The sequence below is a fragment of the Embiotoca jacksoni genome, unplaced genomic scaffold, assembly GCF_022577435.1.
Source record: "Embiotoca jacksoni isolate LCO1_2020_lvr unplaced genomic scaffold, fEmbJac1.0.p SCAF_19, whole genome shotgun sequence".
In the NCBI taxonomy this organism is placed as follows: domain Eukaryota; kingdom Metazoa; phylum Chordata; class Actinopteri; family Embiotocidae; genus Embiotoca; species Embiotoca jacksoni.
In genome coordinates this window covers 6,401,710-6,424,586 of record NW_027185329.1, presented here as the reverse complement: position 1 = coordinate 6,424,586, position 22,877 = coordinate 6,401,710, and the positions used below count along the sequence as shown (strand labels likewise).

General features: G+C 39.7%; 1 protein-coding gene across 1 annotated transcript in view; it reads right to left on the bottom strand.

The window, feature by feature from the left end:
- Positions 1-22,877, bottom strand: part of hmcn1 (hemicentin 1) — a 79,488-nt gene that overhangs the window by 54,828 nt on the left and 1,783 nt on the right. Inside the window, exons 2-6 of the mRNA XM_069153204.1 lie at positions 7,530-7,600; positions 5,109-5,267; positions 4,903-5,025; positions 3,616-3,787; positions 2,193-2,299 (exon numbers count right to left, since the gene is read on the bottom strand). Coding sequence (XP_069009305.1) covers positions 2,193-2,299; positions 3,616-3,787; positions 4,903-5,025; positions 5,109-5,267; positions 7,530-7,600 — 632 coding nt within the window. The remainder of the gene's footprint in view (positions 1-2,192; positions 2,300-3,615; positions 3,788-4,902; positions 5,026-5,108; positions 5,268-7,529; positions 7,601-22,877) is intronic.

The window sequence follows — 22,877 nt, the reverse complement described above, 5'->3', positions numbered from 1 at the left end:
CAAAATAAAACAATAATAAACTTTTGGTAAAGTAGTTAACAGTTTAGAAAGTGTTTAGGTTTGAAACTGACAGCAGGTTCACAGTTTAATTCCCATCTATGGACACACACCTGGTATTATCATCTCTTACTATCTATTATTAAAATGTACAGTATTTCTTCCATATTAATTGCCAATACAGTATTTGGACTTGGATTAAATTTAGTGATAATAGTAGAATATAGAATGAAGGGCAGGTAACAGGAACTATGTGCAAAGCGAGGTTGATAATGGGGTGAAACTGCCCTCGACACATCACTACAATATCCAATTAAAGGGAGATTAAAAAAGATCAAATTCCTTCTCACACATAATCTATGGCTGGGTCCTTACACCGTAGTGTCATGGGCCATTAGTGTTACTGAAACCCAGCATGGCAGAACAGCTAAATCCCCCTCAAGTATTTATCCACATTTCTTTGGATGCCCTGGGAAACACGGCCACAGATGAGGAGGAGATAATCAAATCTGTGAGCCAGACGGAGTGCTGAGGCTGGAAAAGGCAGAGTCCAAGAGGAAAAACAAGATGTTTGGGCAATAAAAGGAGAACTGCAGATCTTCCTCTGCATCTCTGAGTAGAAAATCAGAGAGCTAAATATGTTGAGAGGAATATGCATGACGAAGGAGAAAAGAAGATAAAGTAAGTGACAGAAAGGGATTAAAGAACACAGACTGAGAGGGAGCAAAGACAGAGATGACCAATGCACAAAAATAAGACAATAGAATACAAGCTTTTCTCTTTTTTAATGTATTTTTAATATCCCTCATCACTTTTATAATCACTGGCTATGGAACAGCTCCCCATACTGTCTGGTGTCTGAAAGCACAGACTTCTCAAAGCTCTCTGACATGGTGTGTAAGCAGACATTAAACAGAACACTCTCTATTCACCTGTAAGCATCTTTAAATCCTAAAGTTTCTCTCAGCGGGACCCCCACTGGAGAAAAAAGAGTGTTATATAGCCCCAAGAAATCTAATGTAGACAATCAATCAAAAGTTTTAAAAAAGGTCTGCCAAAGGTATCAGGGAGGGTTTTCTATTCTCTGTCACACAGGAGGGAAACGACGCCAATGTTTCTGCAGCTTCTGCCAGTTCTTCAGTGTGAAAAGGAAAAGAGCTCCTTACATTGAGAGGACCATAGCGTGAGATTAACCTGTGGGTTAAGTGCAGACACAGCTGGAATGGCCTTGTTGTATCTTAAACTGTGCATAAAACATATTAATGGTTCCACAACCGCGTTACACAAAATCTGAACAGCTTATTTGGAGTGAATGGAAGGAGAAGAAAGAGCAAGTATAGTACGCAAGGATGCCGTATGCATTTCACGGCCCAAAAAACAAATATAAGGATAAAAAAGAGCATGTGATATAATGTAATAACATGTGAAACTGCAGACAAATCTATAGCTAATATGAACAAAATGACCCCCCTACTGTACATGCATTCTTAAGTGCTCACAGGAGCACTTTGTTTTAAGGGGAAGCATGGAAATGATACATATTTTTCATCCAATCTCTCCCTGTAAATCATTTGGGTGCTAACTCATAACATAGCTATGCAGAGATGAGGGAAAGTGTCCCAGCAGGAGTCTACAGAGAATACTGGGGCCATCGAGGCCCCGTCAACAAATCACTCAGGTAAAAATGCTCGTCATTTCCAAACATCTGTCTTTGACAGGGCGGGCAGTCAAATGGGGGACCCTTTTAGCATTACACTGACAGCAGGGTGCCAGCGGTTTCAGCTCTGCAGCGCAGGAATGCCCAAACAAAAATGTAGCAGGTTGTGTTGACAGCGGTGGCCTTGAACATACTTTATCTTCATCTACCAGGGCTGCCTTCAAAATCATCTCAGAACTGAAATGTGTCTTTGTGATCATGATTTTGTTCGCTGGGAGATGCCTTCACCAGACAACACGCATGTTAAATTGATTACATATCACTGTATCTCAGCATGCTGTATTATTGCTGCAGTAATTCATCTTAAGAACCTTCCTCAGAGGCACAGCTCCCTCCTGGGGTGTGAGTTGTGACCTCATTCCGAGGTTATACTACTGAACTATTTGCTGTAAGTCTTTTTAAAAGGCAGGTCAGCTCTGGCAATTGTTCGTAGCCTGTAATTTCACACACATCTCCAGGTAAAGAATGAATTGTTTACCTTGATAGACCACATCCCAGGCTGTGGGTCCTTGATGTTGAAAACTTTTGCGGAGTTGGGAATGTGCAAGAGCTCGGTCAGGCCGTCACTCTTCCCCACGAGCTTCCCTGGAGGCCAAACACGGATACTGAGACAATTATTGACCTTTTCTGCAGCTTTGACTGATACAAATGCATTCTTAACACGTGTTGTTGCATAGCTGCATGTAACAGATTAAATATCAAGATGAAATGGGAAAACTAAAGATGCAAGTTGTGTTCTATGCATTAGCTGAGACACTAAGTGAAACAACATGTGCACAATATATGGATCCCAGATGTTGTTGGAATCTGTACTATGATAGAGAAAGAATTCAGGCGTTTGATGTACGCACTTCACCTCAAACTGTCTTCTGTACAGTATGCAGATGCAACACTTACTGGTGTGTCAGTTTTTGCAACATGATCTCGAAACAACCTAATTTCCTCTTTATCAAATTATTCTCATCACTATAGAGCTTGATTCAAAACAGTGCAGAAAAAGTGTTTGCTCTTTCAGGCACTGACAAAAAAATCTGAATAACAGTTGGTGAGTAGTAAAAGCGTATCTACTTTTGAACTCTGTTGTTGCTGCACTGGAAGTATCCTGATGCATCATTTTTCCAGTTATTAATAAAACAGACCCAGGAAAACTCGTTATTTGTTTAAAAGTGTTCTGGGGTAAAATTTCTAAAGAATACATTCAGACTGTCAGCCAAGAATTCAATTTATGTGCACCCCTGATTGAAATCTGATCATATGTATCAAGTCTGAACCGTTCAAATCACATGAGATCGGAATCTGTTTCCAAACACATGCGTACGAGGTTTGAAATATGATTCCAATCACATTTTTGCAAATCCAGCCAGGACTGACTGCTCTGATCAGGTTTCAGGTCTTTCCTTTAATGTGACTTTTGACGTCACATAAACAGGAAATGTGTAGCTTAGGGGCCGAGGGAATCAGTCACAGCTGGTCTGTCTGGACCACACTCCTCGCTGGACAGTCATATCAGCGGTGGCAGCTGCATTAAATAATACCAGCAGCCTCTTCCGCCTCTGATGCTGTCTCATTGTTTACCATGTGGTGAATATATGAGCGAATATGCATAAAACATAACCATTAAAATACCAAACAATTTGAGCCACCAATAATCTTGACAAACTTAAATGTGAGCAGCAGCTGATTCATATCAGTTATGTCCCAAGATTTAGTGAAATTTCTTGATCGTACTAGAAAAAAGCAACTGGTAGTATTGAAGATTTAATTTAGTCCAAATGTCCACAAATCTATATTTTGATTAATTCTGTGAGCTTGATTACTGTATGAATGCTACAAACTTATAATATATGTGTTTAAGGAATCTCACTGACATTTCTGTTGATATATAGTAACATTTATCGTACCGTGGGGGTTTTTGATCTCGATGTCAGGTGCTGGGCCGCTGAGGGCCACGGTGACTTCTTTAAGGCTGGGGTCAAAGGGCATCTGCCAAGTGTTGCTGACCCCACTGAAATGATCAGTGGACAGCAGGTGGACCTTTGAGGACTGCACCGCCTCCTCAACCCATTTAAGAACCTACAGCAATGGGAGAGAAATGTGAAGAATGCAGGAATTACACATAATTAGACATAATTTGTCCTAAAATTGGTATGAACGTTATCTGTATTAAAACAAATGGAAACTTAAATCCTATGCCAGCTAACACACACACATCGTATGTCCCCCAGCTGCATACAAGGTCATCCTTTTATCAGGAAGTTTCTAACATACGTGTTCTGCCCCCCTATTTCCTCCCTATCCCTGTGGACAACCTAACCGCTATCTGTGTGAGACCCAGATGGTATTCTACCCACAACATGTGAAGGAACAGGCATTGGTGACAAGAGAGTAATATAATACAGTCCATTCATCTCAGAAAGTCCAAAGAAAAAGCTGGGTGCAGGTAGAAAAAGAAATGACTTGGACCAAATCTTTTCTTTAAGTTACCTGCAATTTGTGCAAATAAACATGTCATTATCAATTCAAAACTGATTCTTCAAAATATTAACAAACAAATGGTAAAAATATATAATGCTACCGTTTCTCAAAACCAAATTTATTTTCCTGCTTCTTTCATAGTCCATGGTGGCTGTAAAAGGCTGTAAAAGAAGTCTTGGCATTTAATCTTAGCTTTTTTTCTTTTTTCTTTTAAACAGATGCTGCTCATAAGCCAAGACAGAGACGTTTGAGTATTATTGCAAAGAGCACATGCAGTCAGTCTTAATACAAATTTGTTTCAAATCTCGATACCCTCCCTCCCAAGCAAGGAATCTTATCTTACAATGAAAAACAGCAATACAATTCAAACTTCAGGCTTTGACTCATTTCCAGGTTGGCTGTTGATTTACATTTCTTGGAAAGGTTAAAAAGAGCTCCGCTACGCATCAATCAATTACATGTTTCCTGCACATTTGATCTGGAGTCCAGACTTGAAAGTGGGCACAGCCAAAGACATGGTAGAAGCCATAAAACTTTCTACTGCCGTTTTATTTACACCGCTTAGGAGGAAAAGCCAGGCTAAGCTCAAATGATTTGATCACCGTGACCAAATCATGTCTTTTGAAACCAGGAATGTTTTGCTTTGGACTCTGAAACCTGAAAACCAGCAAAGAAGTAAAGAGAAAAGAAATTTAGTTTCATGACGCTCTTACCTCATTGACCTGTTTCTTGTCTAGATGGAAGACCTGCCCGGAGCTTGTAGAGGCAATCTCCTCGTAAACCTTGTAACCGATGTGAGTCCTATCATCACAGTCTCCCGTCAACACAAACACCACCTGCATACGTGCAGAAACGGATATGAAAATGTGGCCTCCTGTGAGCCTGAACTAATATGGATTATAGAAAGTGATCTCCAGACCTGCGACTGTTTCTGCTGAATGAGTTGCAGGACTTCATGCGTCAGCTTGTAGTCTTTTGAACGGGCATCTGTGAAGACGTAAATGAATGATCCTGGCAACGAGATTTCCAGTGCAATCTTGATGGCACCAATGCTCATCTCCGGACAGTCCCCACCTCCCTGAGGGAGAAAAGAGTGCCATCAGTAAACAGTGTTCATGTGCATTTGTAATGTGTGAGTAAATGTGAACACAGTCGTCTGGTTTGTCAAGAAAATACATTTGCGATAGTAGGCTAGCTAAAGTAATAGGTTGCCACTTTATTAGGTACACCTGTACAATCTTATGTGACCAAATACAGCCCTACCATTATATTTATCTTTGACGGATGCATAATGTTGTGTGTATGTCAGACATGTGTAAAATCATATGTTTATTACTGAGGTCAGACTTGAAGGTGGCGTTGTTCTGGACTACAATATGTTGAGATGGCTTTTGGTTCTTCTTATCTACATTACGTTAAAGGGCAAATATATCAATAACTGTGACTGCAATGCCAAACATGTGATTCAATTAACAACCCTATGAGAGTGCTAACAAAACTCAACCCTTACAAAAGAAATGGATGAATTACACGTGCAAAAACTCATTGATTACAGTGATTACATGTGACCACATACACAAGTGATTTTGCACATGTAAAACATGGGAAACATGGTTTTGGAACATTTTCATGGTCTAATGTGTGAAGCCCATGTAGATTCCCATGTGAAAACTTGTCCTCATATTTTTCCCATGATATCACATGTGGTAAACATGTGTCATACATGTGTTCACATATGTCCCAAACTCATTTTCTTCTGTAAGGGAACATTATGTAAAAGTAAATTGTATATTATATCATTCTATTGAATTAGATTGTACCTACTGAAGCGCCCACAGCGAATATGTAAAATATAATTATGTGTACTTTAATACTTTTCAAAACTTTTTTTCCAGTTTAAATTTTAATATATAATTAGATTTGAGAGATTTCAGCACCATCAAACGTCCCCTATGGTGGACTTTACAATAAGAAATACATTAGGAGCACCAACATTAGGTCTCAAAAATGATTTAATGTCCAGTAGTGGAAATACATTCAGCAGGCTGTCAACATCCAATAAACTTGTGACTTCTAAAGATATCCAACCAACAAAACAGACAAGTGGGGATAAATTTGAATATTTTTCCAATTCCTATTTTTCCATACTGACATGCGTAACAGGCATGTGTGAGTGTTCAATCTGTCTTCATTGTCCACTGTCCTCTCAGTCGCGGTCTCGTTGGTGGGGTCAAAGATAAATGTTCTCTGCTGCATTCCAGTAGACACATTTTTGTCTGTCTGAGGGATTCAGTAGATAGACAGGATGCATCACCCCCAAGAGTAACAGCTGGAATGGAGTGACACGTGATTTTAGGTCGGGTGTAGGGTGGAAGGTGAAGAGACAGGACTCCTCGTTCTCGCCTGAACCCCAACATCTCCTGTCTGGCCAACACCCCCCCTACCCACCCCATGTTACCCCCAACACTAAACACAATAACTCCCCCTTTGCACTTTTGTTCTTGAAGCATTGCCTAATTTCCTCTCCCTTTAGTCCTGAACACATTCAAGATAGAAATTTTTCATTTTTACATTTTTAAGAAAAATGCCAATTCCAGAGAGTATATTTTCCACTCTTTGTGGCCAAAAACTCTTCAGTAGTTGTACAGGTGAAGAGGCGAGGGGAGGAAAAACAGACTCAGGAATGAAGCAGCAAGTGAGAGGAAACTGGATTTCTTCCATGCTACACACAACATGCCCACATACCAGATTAACAAAGCGACGTGCCAAAGATGCACAAACACTTGCCAAAGTCTTTCTTCAAAGGATATCTAAATGGTACTTGTCAGCGTGTTTGTCCGTCTTACCGTCATCCTCAGTTTTAAATGCAAGAAGTCTTGTAGCTTTTCTGCATAACTTCCTTTTCTCTTCAAGTAATTCGAGAAGAATTTGGACTTGGCAGTTCTCTGTTTAGCTCTCCAGCTATTGTATGTTTTTGTTTATACATTTGTTTGTAATAGTGCAGGAAGAAAAACATGTGATGAAGGCTTTTCATTTACAAGACCAAAGCCTGGAATGATGAACCCAGTCTAATTATATGATGAAAGATGAATATCCATTTAAAATGGGAATACCGATTGGAAGTTTCCTGTTAAAGTAAGGAAAATTACAATTTCCTTTGAGGCTTCTTTCATCATCCAATGTTCAATGACTGATGAAACTTCTTAATCAGCTCACAAATGTTCCTACTCAGACGTCTGGCAGGTCTACTGTCTGCTGCTTTTATCAAGGCCAGATGACCTGAGCGTCCAGGCTACCGCTGCAGTTTCCCTCGTTTGATGAATGTCATCTCTGAACCCACCTGAACGTAGAGCTCTCTCAGCTCATACTGGAACTTCTTCGGGTCTGTTGTGATTGTTACGGGTCCAATCTCTGCAAAGAAACAACACAAAAGAGGCTGTGTGATTAATAGGGCCACCGGCTCAAGTCTGCATCTAATGAATAACTTAAAACATTTTTGTTTTCTAAATTCTGCTCTTAAGCCAAATATTAGTTTTGGCAACCACTCACAGATGTTCAGATTAAAATGTCACAATTTGAAAACCTCAGGAAAGAAGATATATTTAACTAACAGAGAAAGGAAAAGAAGGAAACGTGAGGAAGATGTGTACTGATAATGGGAATGGTAAAGGAAGATCAGAATTATTGTCTTAAAATTTTTCCAAAGACAGATCACATGTAGACTGACTACATGCGAGTCAAAAGTTATTCAAACACGCAGCAACTAAAATACACATTGTATAATATTGTTAGTTTTGGAGAAAGAGGGTTATTTATCCTAAATTATTAAAGCAGTTCTGCCGAGCTCAGTGGAGGGATAAACTTAACGCTGATACTGTTACTGTTTCCGTTGAATTTCTCATTCTACTATTTGCTGTACAACTGAGATCTTTGTAAACAAACACAATAAAGCAAAAATACACAATGAATATATAGCTGACCTTAGATGGACTTTTAATGTCAATAACATCCAACAACCCCTATCTTTACACTGCAACTGGGAAAACAAACATTATATTCCTTGGATGAAGAAAAAGGGGGTGGAACTATGAAGGTAGTTTTGTGTCTTTTTAATGCAAGAAAAAAAACAGTTTTTAAAGTTTCTCGTACTTACAATCAGAAATCAATGTTGTAGGTAAAAACATGAACTGGAGAAAAAAAATGTATCTGGATTGCAAACAAGTCAATAATGCTCGTATTAAAAAGACATGACGCTAACTTGACGGCAACATATCCCAGGATGCACGAATCCTAAATGTCTCAAATGTCTTCTTTTGTCCCACCAACAATCCAAAACTCAGACACTTTTTGCATCAGTGAAGACAAGAGCATCCGATTCTCACATTTGAGAAGTTGCAACCAGGGAATGTTTGCAATTTGTGAAATTATTCACAAAAATAAATCGATTAGCAAAAGAGTTGCAAATTTAATTCCTGTCGATTTACAGACTGATCAAACGACTTTAGTAGCTTACTGTATATCGACAACGGTGATGTAACAATCCTCCCTGACATTTGTCGTCATATTGCCTGCTCTGTAGCAGAGGAAAGACTTTTCAGGAAACCAATTGTAATTCATCTTCCACTGTGTAATAAAAATACAGCACGGCCATATAGTGACAATACTGCCTGTTCCCTGTACCTCTGCCAATGTTGGTAGTCGCTGCTGGTGGTTTCTCAGCTTACTTTGTTCTATCCGTTAATGAGCTGCTAAGCCCCTTCTTCAGTCAAATTTTGTGACTTTAGCCACTGCAGCTGTGCTGTGGAATGAGACTGATGAGGGGCTGCAAAAAAAATACACACACACACATACACACACACACACGCACACGCACGCTGCAGTTTTGCACATGCAAGCAGGTTAGAAAACAAGGGTTCCCTTGTTGAAGAGAGGGCAATTACAAAGGATCCTTGACTTTTGAAAAAGGATAGTTTGAACTGTTTTACAACAGTCTTCAACTTTGTCAGGAGGTCGGGAGCCAAATAAGAAAGTTAGCTGTTTAGTGGAGTGTTGCAACTTGTGAAACATACCTTTCATTTGTTCTTCAATCTCATCATTTTTTTTTGAATCCATCTTTTCTGTTAAACATTCAAACACCGCATGACATGCAGAATTATTACCTACTGTCTATCTGCAGCTGTCAACACTTTGTGTTTCTTCTTGAAAAGCACTCCACAGTAACTTTCAATTTCTATAATAGCATTTACAAAGAAGCAAGACGTCTTTTTCCAAATGACCCAGATTTTGGCATCAGTGTAAATCCTCGAGGTGGAGCGAAGGAACATTTGTGCCGATCAGAGACGCTTTTTAAAACTAACATGGAAATGTGTCTGGCTGCTCTGAACGGAGCATGGACCACGAGCCAAAACTTTTCAGAGATGGAAAAGTTGACATCTCTTTCCTTATGGGAGAAGTTCCCATGGCTGTTGTAAGTATTCTTTCAACTGTTTTGGATGTGGTGCCCCTGACCAAACCTACCCTCTTTGCACATGCAGTGTGGAAAAGTGGAGCTAATACTTATGAACAAGATGAAATGAAATACATTTACAAACTCCTCTGGTGTAATGATCTCTGACTTTGACATAATAAGATAAAGCGAGCACTGCTGTTTGTCATTACTTCTCTCTTTACATGTGTGTTTATCTAGAATTTGAAGTCCAAGAGAATGTGTGCGCTTTTCCAATAACATCACACCAGCCAAATAGATACAAACATTCAGCAAGCAGCCAAAGGTCCACTAAACATTAGAGGGGAGGGAGGGGGGGTTTAAGTGTCTTGCCCAAGGGCACCTTATTAATGCCACTGTTGTACGTGAACAGTGTGCAGGGGGAAACTATAAGCTTCATGAGTAAGTGTACCAAGTTACGTCTCTTGAGCAACATCAGCACTGGGGTTACACACGTTTTTGTGACCACTGGTCCAACACATTGGGGATTTCTCCATGGACATGAGCAGAGGGCACACCTCCTATTTATTTTTGTCAAACTTGAGAATTCAGCGATCCTTTAAATTGTTTCAAAAAAATCTACAGTAATGAAGCAATGAGCTTGGTGAGGGATTTTGAGGGACATTTTTTTTTTTCAAGAGGGGCAGAACATCACTGTCCAAGACCAAAAAAGGTGAAAAAGGTCAGGAGCATCCAGGTAGGTTTTGCGCCGTGAATTCATCCCCCACAGTGAGACTGTCAACACAGAGTTCTACTGTGATGTTCTGAGGCCTCTCAGGAAAAATATTGGCAACATGCCCAATCACAGCGTTTTGGAAACGGGAAAGCCAGATATGGCTCCCTGTGACTTCTTTCTGTTCCCCAAAAATTTGACACAAACTTTGATGGGCGCTTTCTGCTCAAGTTTTAGATGCATTGGAAAAAACACTGATGTTGCCAACCAGGTGTCACAACGTAACTCAGGTGCTGATGTTGATCAAGCAACGTAACCCGGAATGCTTCCTTATGTAGGTTATAAACTGTGAATATAATCAACCGAATTAACTCAAAGAACAAAATTGAAAAAATTACCACCACAAATTTAAAAAAAAAATTAGGATCATATTACATCCTGTTTATATAATGTGGTTGTTGACTCAAAAACCAGAGGTAAAGAGAGCTAGAAGTAAATAATTAAAATTAATGACTCCAGTGTTTATTTTGGCATTTTAAAGCATTTATCTGTAAAGCCTGCTGTACAGCATGCATCTATAAATCACTTGCTAGCTTAAACACTAACAGAATATCTAATGGGATGGGCAATTGTCCAAAGGCAAACTCCGTTTCACCTCCTCTGACATTCTGGCTTGAAGTAATTTTCTGGGAATCATTTAAACATTTACTGTGCAGTGAGCTTTTCTTTTCTGACAACATTAGCAGTGAGGAATTCCAAGACCAATGCATGGAAAGTTCACACCCTTTAGTGTCCTCTGACCAAATAAATTCTACATTTTGCCAGCAATAAATTAAGAGTCTCACAAGCTGCTACATGACAGGAAATTGACAAAAAAAAACAACATAACTGTACATTTCTACACAGTTGTGACCATGATGTAATGAGTGTCTGAGGGATATTTTATGCTCCTTATATGCTTTCTGCTCACTTCACCCGCAGTGGGGAGAGTTTACACAGCAGTGGCAGCGATCACATTTACAGTCAACATTTGTTTCATGTTTTCATCCCTGAAGGCAAGACATCGCTGTTACCTCCCAATTATTCTGGTTTATAAGAGGCTAATCACAGAGCTCCAGAAACACGATGCTGACTTGAAGAGTCCCTTGAACTGTACCTTCTGTTCATCAATACCAGCAGCAGCAGCATAGTCACAAAGGGATATGTTCTCTTTCCTATTTACAGTCACTAGTTGATTAATTGTTTTAACATTATCATGAACAAAATTTTCCAAAAAAGATTTTTCAAATCGATTCAATGAGCTCCTGTATGCTACAGTATCAGTTATCTACTCGAATAATGGTCAGATAAAGGAGTTTTTATGGCTTTCCCTATCTAACTAAATCCAACAGGTTACACAACATGTAGCTGTTACAGCACTTAACAACACCAGAGGCTGTAAACAAACACTGCTTTCTGTCCTTCTGCTGACTCAGGCTAAACTCTGCCAGAACAAGAGTGGCTGTCATCTTGACAGTCAGCTATGGGGCATAATTCACTTAATCAGCCCTGCTGAGAAAACACGTGAAAAAGCACATTTAGGCAATTACTGTGCATCAGTGAGGAAAGTGTCCAGTAATAAACGTACAACACAGAACATAGGAGCAAACATGTTCGCAGATCTGAGGTACAGCATGCAAGTGCACAAGCAAACATAGTGTGGATTAAAGGGCAACAACATTGTGGCCTCTAATTACCCCAGTTTGTGCAGCAATCACAACTAACACATAATGCATGCACGTTTGGTCTCAATTGGGAATAAGCAACAAAACTAACAAAAATATAGGGCTGAGTACATCCAAAAACAATGTGCTATATTTTACTTAATTATTCAATGATAACTTTTTATTTTAACCATTTGATATTATTTTTGTTTCGGTTTTTTTTCTTGCCTTTTTTATACAGATTCAAACCCCTAGTTACATCTGCTAAAACTGGCCAGCTTTTCTGAGACACCAGTGGTGAAATTAGCCTAAAAGATTGTCCAAAACAGGAAATTGCAGCCTCGTGAAAGATTAATTCCTGCTTTTTCCTCAGCTCATGTGCTGACTCATTTAAATAAGGAAAGCATTGTGGAGAGGAAGTGGTTAGCCCCTCTGATGGGATAATAATCTCCATATATTTCATACAAAGTCTCATTATCTCTGGTGTTGACTGTGATACAAGCATGTCCTCCCTGCTGCAGAGCAATAGCCACACTTGCAGCATACTTAGAAATGTGTTCTTCCAACAAACTAAACCACAAAAGTGTGTGACTTGATGAGATTTTTGTCACGGCATCAAATTATACCACATAGTCTATTTTATTGCATTATAAATTAGGCTTTATTCATGCATGTATACTCTTCATGGGGAATTACGTAGTTCAAGAATAATTTACCAAATAAAGCTTTCAAATGTAACAGCAGAAAAGTCATTTGAGGAGAGAAAACTACATATTTCTATATTTTATTAGACCCACTCTCTGGTACATTCTCATTAAAGCATCAAGGACCAGCAGGATCATATATTCGGTTGATGTAAACTGTCTATATTTAGGGCCCAAGCACCAATGGTGCGAAAGCCCTATTGTTATCCAAGCAATTATTATGATTCTCTGTAAACAACTGCATTTTTGGAGGCTTTATCATATTCAAAAACTCATGAAAGTTGGTACACCCGTCTCTCCCGACGTATTTTAAATAAAATGTCTTATTTTATTGGAGTAGCGAGTGGGCGTGGCCAAATGGCTCGCTAGCGCCCCCTAAACAGATGCCCCGGCGGCTACATTTACCTACATGCACGAAATTCGGTGGACATGTGTATCACACCGAGATGTACAAAAAAGTTCCAACGCACCATTACGTGAACTCAACAGGAAGTCCACCATTTTGAATTTAGTCACCATTTTTGGCAATTCACACGTTGTACTTTAACAAACTCCTCCTTCAGATTTTGTCGGACCGACTCGAAATTTAGTCTGTGCCCTTTTAACATGTTTGGAATTAAAAGGTATCATAGAATTTGTTTTCGTCAATCGGTGTGCCCGTGGCGTGGCGGCCAAAAAGTGACCCAAAAGTCATACTATAACACGTCGTCCAAAACGTGACCCAAAAATGAATTTTAGGTCACTTTTTACTGTAGTATGACTTTTTTTTTTTTTTTTTTAAGTCATAACAAAGGGGGAAATCAAACCCCAGACCTTCTAGCTGAGAAGCAACAGTGCTAACCACTGCCCTATCAGTCTTCCCAGGTGTTGGCCTGTATTATGACAAATCTTTGGCTCACTGCAACCTATAACTCCAACTCTTTGCACTCATAACATTTTTGGAATTAAAAGTTATCAAAATAATTTGTTTTCGTCGATTGATGTGCCCGTGGCGTGGCGGCCAAAAAGCCATACCGAAGGTCAACAACAAAACTCAAATCAAAAAAAAGTCCAAAAGAGACTATATAGAATATATAGTATAGCCAGGGCGATGAGGCTAAATTTGATGTTTCGCCGTGACACAGGAAGTTGATGTTCGAGGTCAAACAATGCTCCAAACCTCATTAAACTTGCATCAGGCACCAACTTTCATGAGTTTTTGAAGATGTTAAAGCCGCCAAAAAAAAGGCTTTTTTTTTTTTTTTCTTTTTTTTTTAAAGAAGAATAAGGAACGAGATCGAGAAAAAAATTAAAACTGCAAGTGGGAATATGCGGACCATGGCGTGCTGCACGTCGGGGAGCCACATATCACTGCTTGCAGTTTTAATCATATTTCTTTTTACACCGACTTCTAGATTAAAGGGACATCAGCATGCTGTAAAATGCGGACTCCCTCTGCTTTTTCTGTTCCGTTTCTTCACAATATGTTCTTTCTGTTCCTTTGTAGAGAACCTTCCTATGAGTCTCCTTCTTTTCTTTTCTTTCCCCTCTTTTCTTCCTTCTTACCCTTGCTCTATTAAACTGCATCTTTTTACCCTGCATGACTTCACAAGTTGCCATCTAATGACTGAGGTTTAGCCCGGAGCAGCTGTCAACAGGCTTGATTTCAAACCACCACAAAACGAACTTGTGATGGAAAGTTCTCACCACAACTAACAGAGAGAGAGAGAGAGAGAGAGAGAGAGAGAGAGAGAGAGGGAGAGAGAGGGACCACCAGGCAGTTTAAACTCTGCCTCTCCTGTTTCACTTCACTCCATGCAATTGGATGTGTCTTGGGACAATGAGCCACAAAACCACAGATCTCTATTCATGGCACTCATGGCAAATAATTAGGCAGAAGACCCCACTGATGCACACAGCACACATGGGTATGTAATCCCTCCCAGATGCACAGCCTGATGTGGAGCATGATACAGCGACAGAGGACAGGTCTGAACCCTCCGCCAGTCCTTCGTCGGACTGGATAACTGGTGCCGGAGACGCAACACAGAGGACGAAGCAACCTGAGGGGGAGTCTTAATTAAGAGTGTGTATGTCAATTTTATGATTGTCATTTATGGGGATGTGTGGTTCTGTGGTGTGGCCATTCATGCAGTGAAAGAAGCCTGTTCAAGTAAATGGAGATATTACGTGTGTTTATGTATCTGTAGATATGTTGGAAGTAAAAAATGCTGCTGTAGCTATCAACAATAACAAATGTAGTCCCAGTTTCTCCGGCTCTGTTGCTATCACTGTTTCAGATTTTTAAATAAATTCAACATCATGTTATTCATTTCATATGTTCTAATGAGCTCCATTTTTATATTGAAACTAACATTTTATTACTTTGTTGAAGAATATTTTACTGTCAACTGTAAAGCTTTTGGCCTGTACATGTAAAATCCAGTATCTTTACGAGCTCTAACGTGCTGAAATTATGTCAGGATATAACTGTATGTGGTTGACCAAAGATTTAAGAAAGATGCAAAATATTTATGAGCCATCTGCGGCCTATTATCACATAGCGCTCTTCATAAACATCTAAAAGTTATAAATGCATAATTCAACTTGTCGCTGCATACTTGATGCACCGCTACCATCTGGTCTGGTAAAAATGGAGGTCAGAAATGATCAGAGTTGAACTCTGCAGAATGTCTTTTTTTTTTATTAAGGATCTATATAAACATTGTCACGTGTGCAGTCGGATCCCTTAGTTTCATTTTTACCACAATTGAAATGTGACTGAATGTGACGTGGATTAATGACTTTGTACAAAGAAAAACAGAAAAAAAGAGTTAAATGGGATCTGTCTCTGTGGTTGTGACAGTCACAAGAGAAGAGTGCAGAAGAATATAAAAGGAGGAAGAAGAAAAAAGTGAATACATAATTTAGTGTTCAAAAAAAGATCGTATGATGTGGCAAGAAGTATGAGCATCATCTCCTTTTCATTGCCTTCATGAAGACAGTATTCAGATACATTTTATTTGCACGCAACAAAAGAACGATTATGTCCAGGTTACATGAATAAAGGTTACATGAATCAACTTTTAACTTGGGTGACTTGGCTAAAGATGAGATGAATGTGCTCCCATACCTGATTAAAAGAAAAATGGACACAGACAGGAATGAGTTATAATTTTCTTAGACTGACTTTTGACCTTTACAGTTCAAAAACTGTGCTCTTGAACTCTGTGATCTGGAAAAGGTCTGGACAGTGTAAACAACAGATAAATCCATTTAGAGCGCATTAGTTTACCTTTCAACACTATTTTAAGAATTTCTTTTTGGTTTAAGTTTAATTGTTCCTGACTTTTTTTTCTTCGATCGTATTCATTTAAAGTTCAGTTTCAGTTGTAGCACACTGTATGATATAAAACACCACACAGAGGGTTTTCAATTTTGAGCCAAGTATGACACAGCACTTTCTGAAAGCATATGTTTCACATAATAGACTTCCCCAATTCAACAAATAACTTTACCGCTTCTCTACAGTCTGCTGATTTTCTGACTATAAAAGCGTCATCGAAGCACAACTTTTTGATTTTTCATGTTTACAGCGCTTTAAAACTCATGCCAGGTTATATTTGCATGCACATTTACAGAATGTAAGCAATCAAAAGGGTGCTTGCTGTAGATAAGTTAGAATTTGAATTGTCACGTCTATAGAAACAACATGTCAGAATCTGGTTCGGATTTCAAACTTGAACTTTTGGAAGTAACATTGATCTACATGTCGAGGCAAATGGTATACACACAAACATTGACACGTAAAATTCAAATGAATGCGTCTGAGGGGAACTCTGTGTCGATGTATCCTGGAGGCGCGCCGGTCTGATTTATGATCAAATGGTGTCACGGTTATCAATTCTCGGCTCTGCGCCCCACACTTTGTACATTCAGGTGCCCAGCTCTCTAAACCTCGTGACTGAAATGCTTTTTCTGTTTCTATCAATAGTGATTGATCGTGGGGCCTCTGGGTCAAGCTGTCATGACTCTTCCTTCTGTTAACCTTAGCTGTGAAAAGTGTAAAAAAAAAAAAAAAAAGGAGCAACAAATCATGGTCATAAGCCTTGGTGACACCTTTGCATAGTCATAACAGCATCTTACAAAATCCCACTGCTTACAAAACTGCGTACCCTACCCACAATGCATCACAGAATTGCCTTGACAACATATTGAGAAGAAGTAAAAGGATGAAAAAGACAAAGCCGTGGCTTAGAGAGGGTTCAAGTAGGGCTGAAAGGGTGAACATCTGCGCAGGCAATGAACACATTGAAAAGTCAGCTGTCTGTCATGTTGCTTGTAGAAATAAAGGCCAAAACTCTGAGACTTGTTTTGGCCGGATTCTATAATTTAGTTTTTGAAATAAATGTGGCCTTTTAATTGCAGTAATTGCATACATTTTCTTTAAAAGTGAAATAGAAGGCTTTGAAATAAATGGCAACAACCTCACTATAACAACCACAAGACTGCATAGCTGCTGCCTGAGTCTTTTATGACTGATGGTGTAATCAAAGTCTGCTCAGAGGAGACTGGGTGGTGTTTTCTGTTCAGCGTGCCTCTTTTGTTTTACTGAGGAAATTCTAATTGTGCATGCAGACAGAGAAACCTCAGATGCAACAGATCAGCACTGTCGACCACACACAGATGCCTTCTCACATGTCTGAGGCAGTGATTTTAAAACAGTGTGCCATAACACACAAAAGTGTCATCAGGTTTTACCAGGTGTGCCGGGTAAATGTAATTCTTAAACTTAGAAGTATGTGACAGGAGATTATTTATGTCTGTCATGATTTTAGACAGTTGACCATGAGCTCAGCATGACATGTGCTCCTCATCAGTTTGACACAGGACACCAGGTTTATCAAATCAAGCTCAGGCTTCACACTGAATTATCCCACATTTGTATGGAATAAACACATTTTAACATGTATGTGTTTATGTATGTGTTTATATATATATATATAAAATATAAAAATTGTGGTATAGCATAGCAAATGTTGGTCTAAGGTGGTCTCCATGATACATGACTTCCCCCAACACATACTTGGTCGAGGCAGGGGGCAGAGGGCACTGAAAGTCTGACCTTCAGCCTTGCGGCTTGTAATTCAGATTCCCTAAACACTTGTCTGGTTCAGAAACATTTGCCACAGTTAAAACCCACACAGGCTGATGTATCAAAAAAAAAAAAATAATGTACATGCAAAAGGCAGTGCTGGTGCAGCAAAGCAGAATGCACTGCACACAGGTGAAGTGTTATCTCGCAGACCGAGACAACAATTTTGAATGTAATTACAGAACAAATTGCTGAAATTTGGCTCCCTGCCAACAGTACCACCGACCAATGGTCTGAATTAAATTACGTCTCTTTCTTACAGAACTGTTAAAATTAAGAAGCTCCTTCTTCCACTGTGGCCCATGAGCTTCATTGTTTTTATAAACAATGCAGGCATTCTCCTGTCAGAGTACAGTCATTGAAAACTTGCTCAGGTATAGCTGTAAACCTGCGATCCTGTTGTAATAATGTCTTTTACAAGGATGTAATGCCTTACTTGGTCTTTTTCAGAGAACTAAAACTGCAATAATTCGTTTTTGGCTGCTCTGAGGTATAGTAATGAGCCGTAAACATAACACTGACATATAATCACCTTATAAAGCTGTTTAAGTGAAGGTGTTAGCGAATAATTTCCTGTTTACACAATCCGCAGATGCAGAACAACGTTATCATTCATTTGGAATCATCAATCTCGGGCCAAATAACCTATGTAAGACAGGTTTTCACCTCCTTTGACCTGTTTGGGTCTCCACGAGCTGCTAAGGGACACTTTATCGGCTAAATGCTCCATTTCCACACCAGCTGGCTGCCAACTTGGTCTTTGTACTATTTAGTGCTAGTAGTGGTAGTAGTAAATGCCTGCATCTATCTATGTCTGTGAGAAGATGCTCATCACTCTGGAAATATGTCACTTTGCCCACACCGGCCATGCTGTTGAAGCCCTGCATACGTTTCAATTAAATTGTACATGAACAGCTTACACAGTAAAGCACAGTAAAAACACGCAGACTTCGAAATTACAGCCAAAATGAGGTCATGCCATACAAAACCATGAGAATTTTCAAATTTGGCATCGGGTCTATCTGGACATAAATCTGTGTTCCAAATGAGTCCTCCAGATGCTAAAAGTATGATGTCAAACAATGAAATCAAGCTAATCTGTGCTAGAAAAAAAAAGTCCTTAAGGAAAAATGTTTCCTCAATATTAATGTCTAGACTTCAATCTGAAAATGCTTTGAGGGAAGCCCTTATTGAAAGGGGCAACTGTAAAAGTGCTGAGGTTGCTGCTAAGTATTATGGGTAGTAAAGCAGTCAAATGCTGAGTGGTAAATATTAATATAAAACATAGTGCACGTATGTCTGCAGCTGGCATAGCTGGTAAGAAACAGCTGGAAACTATCCACTTGGATTTTAGGGCAGTGAATTTGAAAGAGCCAAACTTTTGTTGCAGAGTGAAAAAAAAAAAAAGTCTGTATGTTCTTCATGATTATATTTGAAAATTCTGAATGTGTAATGTAGCTCAGGACTTCTGCAGTCACAACATAATTACAGCAATGGACACACAAAACTGCAAGAAGAGCATTTAACAGCCGCTTCCTACCAACAAAATGCAGCCAGTTATCAAAATCACCTGAGTTGTCTCGGGTGCTCAGCTCTCCGAAGTAAATGGACTTGGAGTGACTTGCTGACTACGCTGAGGACACATGGTAATAGTTAAGGATGGGTCAGGGAAACATGTCTCCCACAGAACAGGAAAAACCCATCTTTGATGTGCAGCAAAAAATTTGTCTCTGACACACAACACAAATTCCAGAAACATACAGAAGGTGATGCTCAGATTCCTCCGTGAAGTGAACTGTCTGAAAAACAAAGTTGAACCTGTTGAACCTGTCGTAGCAAGTTCAACGCTGATACAACTCTTTTGATGCAGATATCTAACAATTTATAGTTCAAAGTTGAACATTACACCACAGAGGGAGTTTAAAGACGTCTTACTATAACCCTGTTGGTATCACATATGCGTTTACACACATCAGTCCACTACAGGATACCATGTCGGGGTCACATTTTTCCTCCCCAAGGCGTGAAAAGTAAGGTGCAGTATTTTTAGCCACAAAAAAAAACATGTGGTTAGGTTTTGGAAAAGACTGTTTATTTAGGGTTCGGAACCAAACGCTACACTGACACCATAACCTCATGTGGACTGACAGATGTATTACACACTTTGACACTGGGTGTTACACTTCGCTGGATTTATAACAACAATAACAAGGTAAACAATCAACATAAAAACGTAATTAACCAGCTTGTAAGCTTGCACATATTTGACTGGCGAACACAGCACCTTCCCAGATGTGGCAAATATCTCATGTAAAGTTCCCAATCTGTTTCTCTGGGTTGTTTTTTTTAACCACTGCTGTCTGTCCTAGGTTCATGTCTCCATGCTCAAACAGTTACCCAGAAGACACAAACAACACCCAGCCGCAAATGGTCAAAAGGATATCGTCGAGGGCCCAGACAGTGATGTCAAAGAGACCTGAAGGGTCACGACCAGAGTACATGAAGCCTAAGGGCCTCAGGGCCTCAGGACGAGGCTCGGAATTCAACAGAGGTTGAGAAGCAAGAACGAAGCCGGAAGGAAAACAAATCGAACATGATGGAGAGTAAAAAGTATTTGGCAAATGGCTTTTGAATGGGTAAGTCATTCCTAAAATATTCACGTCCTCAACATGGTCCCTATCTAAACATCTTATTCTCATTAACTAGAAAACTGGAGCAGAAGAGACAATGTTTATGTGTTTGAAGTGTTTTTGTAGCAGTCTTCAGGTATGCGCTACCTTCCAAGAGGACAGATAAGCTTGAGCAATAATTACAAAGCTAAATGAAGTTGAAACTGTAACACAAAGAGTACCCAGGGCCAAGTCAGAAGAGGCACGCACAGCCCTAAAAATGAATGCCATTTTAATATTCCAGGGTATAGTTATTAGTAGATATAACACAAAGACACACATTGTTGTCTGCCACACTCCTCTCTCCTCCACTAATTCTCCAAAACCTCCACCTCTCTCCTTTGGCATTCCTGCCTAATAGCATCATTATTGACTCGGTCCAGCTGAACGCAGGCTCTTTGTAATCTCACACGGGCGGGGTGGTTCAGACAAAATACTGCTGCTCTTGAAACAAGGAAACAAAGGGAAAAGGGGATGGTAGGAAAGGACGCTGAACACCAACAAAGAGAAGTCTGACATGAGCTCCTTTGATCTTGCAGAGAAGGTAGAAGCTATGCCCTCATGTCCTCTCATCACTCCACATCCAGGGCTTTGGTCCATCTCCTTCTAACTAAAGATATCTGTCAGGAAAAGGTTTAGCAGGGCAGGCCGTCAACTTAGTGGAACCAATCTCCACAGCAAATGGTTGAAACAACCAATAGATACCAATAAAAACAAAGCAAAACCCAAAGCAAGATGTTGTTGAAGGATTTCATTTTGAAATGTCACAATCTTCTAGTCTCATCTTGATGTGAGCAAGTTTATGTTAGGTGGAGATCAGTCAGTTTATGATTCTATTTGCAAACGAAGTTTTAAAGGTTTAATAAATTCCAGGAGAGGGAGTTTAAAATTGGAGGACACTGCTCAATACTATTTCAAAAGGCCAATGTTCTGACACATTCCATCTGATGTGGATGCAAACACCCTCAAATTAAAACAGTTAGTCAGAGATTAAACCTCAAACTCGCCGCTTCATTTCACAGCCAACAGAAACCAAATAACATCATTGCGTTAATATTTTATGCCTGCACTGAATGTTTGCGGCTATGGCGAGCGTGTTAGGCCCACCCACGGGCCCAAGGCGCTCTTCTTATATTATCTTTACTGATTGTTAACGGGAAAACTGGACAAGCCGACATTAGTCCTGAGACAGGGGCCATATTTCCTGGCTTGGGAACGGTAGAAGTGTTGTGAAATAAAGTTTATTTGGCTGTAGACTCTCAAATAAATGTTCCATGAGTCCAACGAGTCCGTTTGCAATACACCTTTGACTTCTCTGTCTAAAACTGGATTCTTTAAATGACTGTAGCTACAGAAGAGTGAGATTCAGTTCTTACATGTACAGCCCAGGACTCTACTGTGCAGCTAATTCTCTCATTAAGTGAACACCCTTTACAGAAGTAAGCAGGGTCTGAAATAAAAACACTACAGGGTATCTGAAGTTCAGCCATAAGACTGTTTCATTGGAGTGTTCTCAGACTGTGGAGCTAAATACATAACCCCTGTACCTCAGTAAAATGACTTGTGAAGTATGTTCTTTCTTTCTTTGTCTCCCTGCAGGATGGAGGAAAGGGGGGGGGGGAGGCTTCCTGACTGATCTTCCCACACAGGCCTGACCCCAATATCCAGGCATCCTCCTGACACTCTTGCTTCACACAAACAGGCGAGCACACACAGACACCGACAGAAACGCAGATTACAAACACACACTTAAATGTTTACTGTGCGAGATTGCAATGTAAATAAAAAGGGAAGCTCCGATGTAAAGGGAGCCAAATCAAACAGGAGGGACTGCGTTATCGCACTGGGTCGGATGAAAAGCGGAGAAAATGGATCCGCGTCAGAATGAAACAAACGCTTAATAAAAGTCCCTGTGAAAACAAAACTGATTCCCTCCAAGGGTCTGGGATATTGTTGGAGAAGAACAAAAAGTGAGTCAGAAAGACAGGGTCAGAACAACAATTGGCAAAATGTCCAGCTACCCCTGCTTGCAGTGTGCTGTGCTAATCATTCCTCTTTTCCCTGAGGGGGTTCGGAGAACACATTCTGACATCCTCGTAAACATTTTAAGAAGCAAACAAATGTCACTTGCTGGTGAGGGACAAACACAAAGATGCGAGTTTTTTTTTTTTTTTTTTTTTTTAAAAGAGAAGTCGACACTGAAGCTCTGAATCAAGCTGTTGCAGTTCACTGTAAGACGGAAATCTTATAATTACTTCATAGTGAAAGCAACATTTTCTAGAAATTAAATCCTGACGTTAGATGCAGGTTATAATCATAG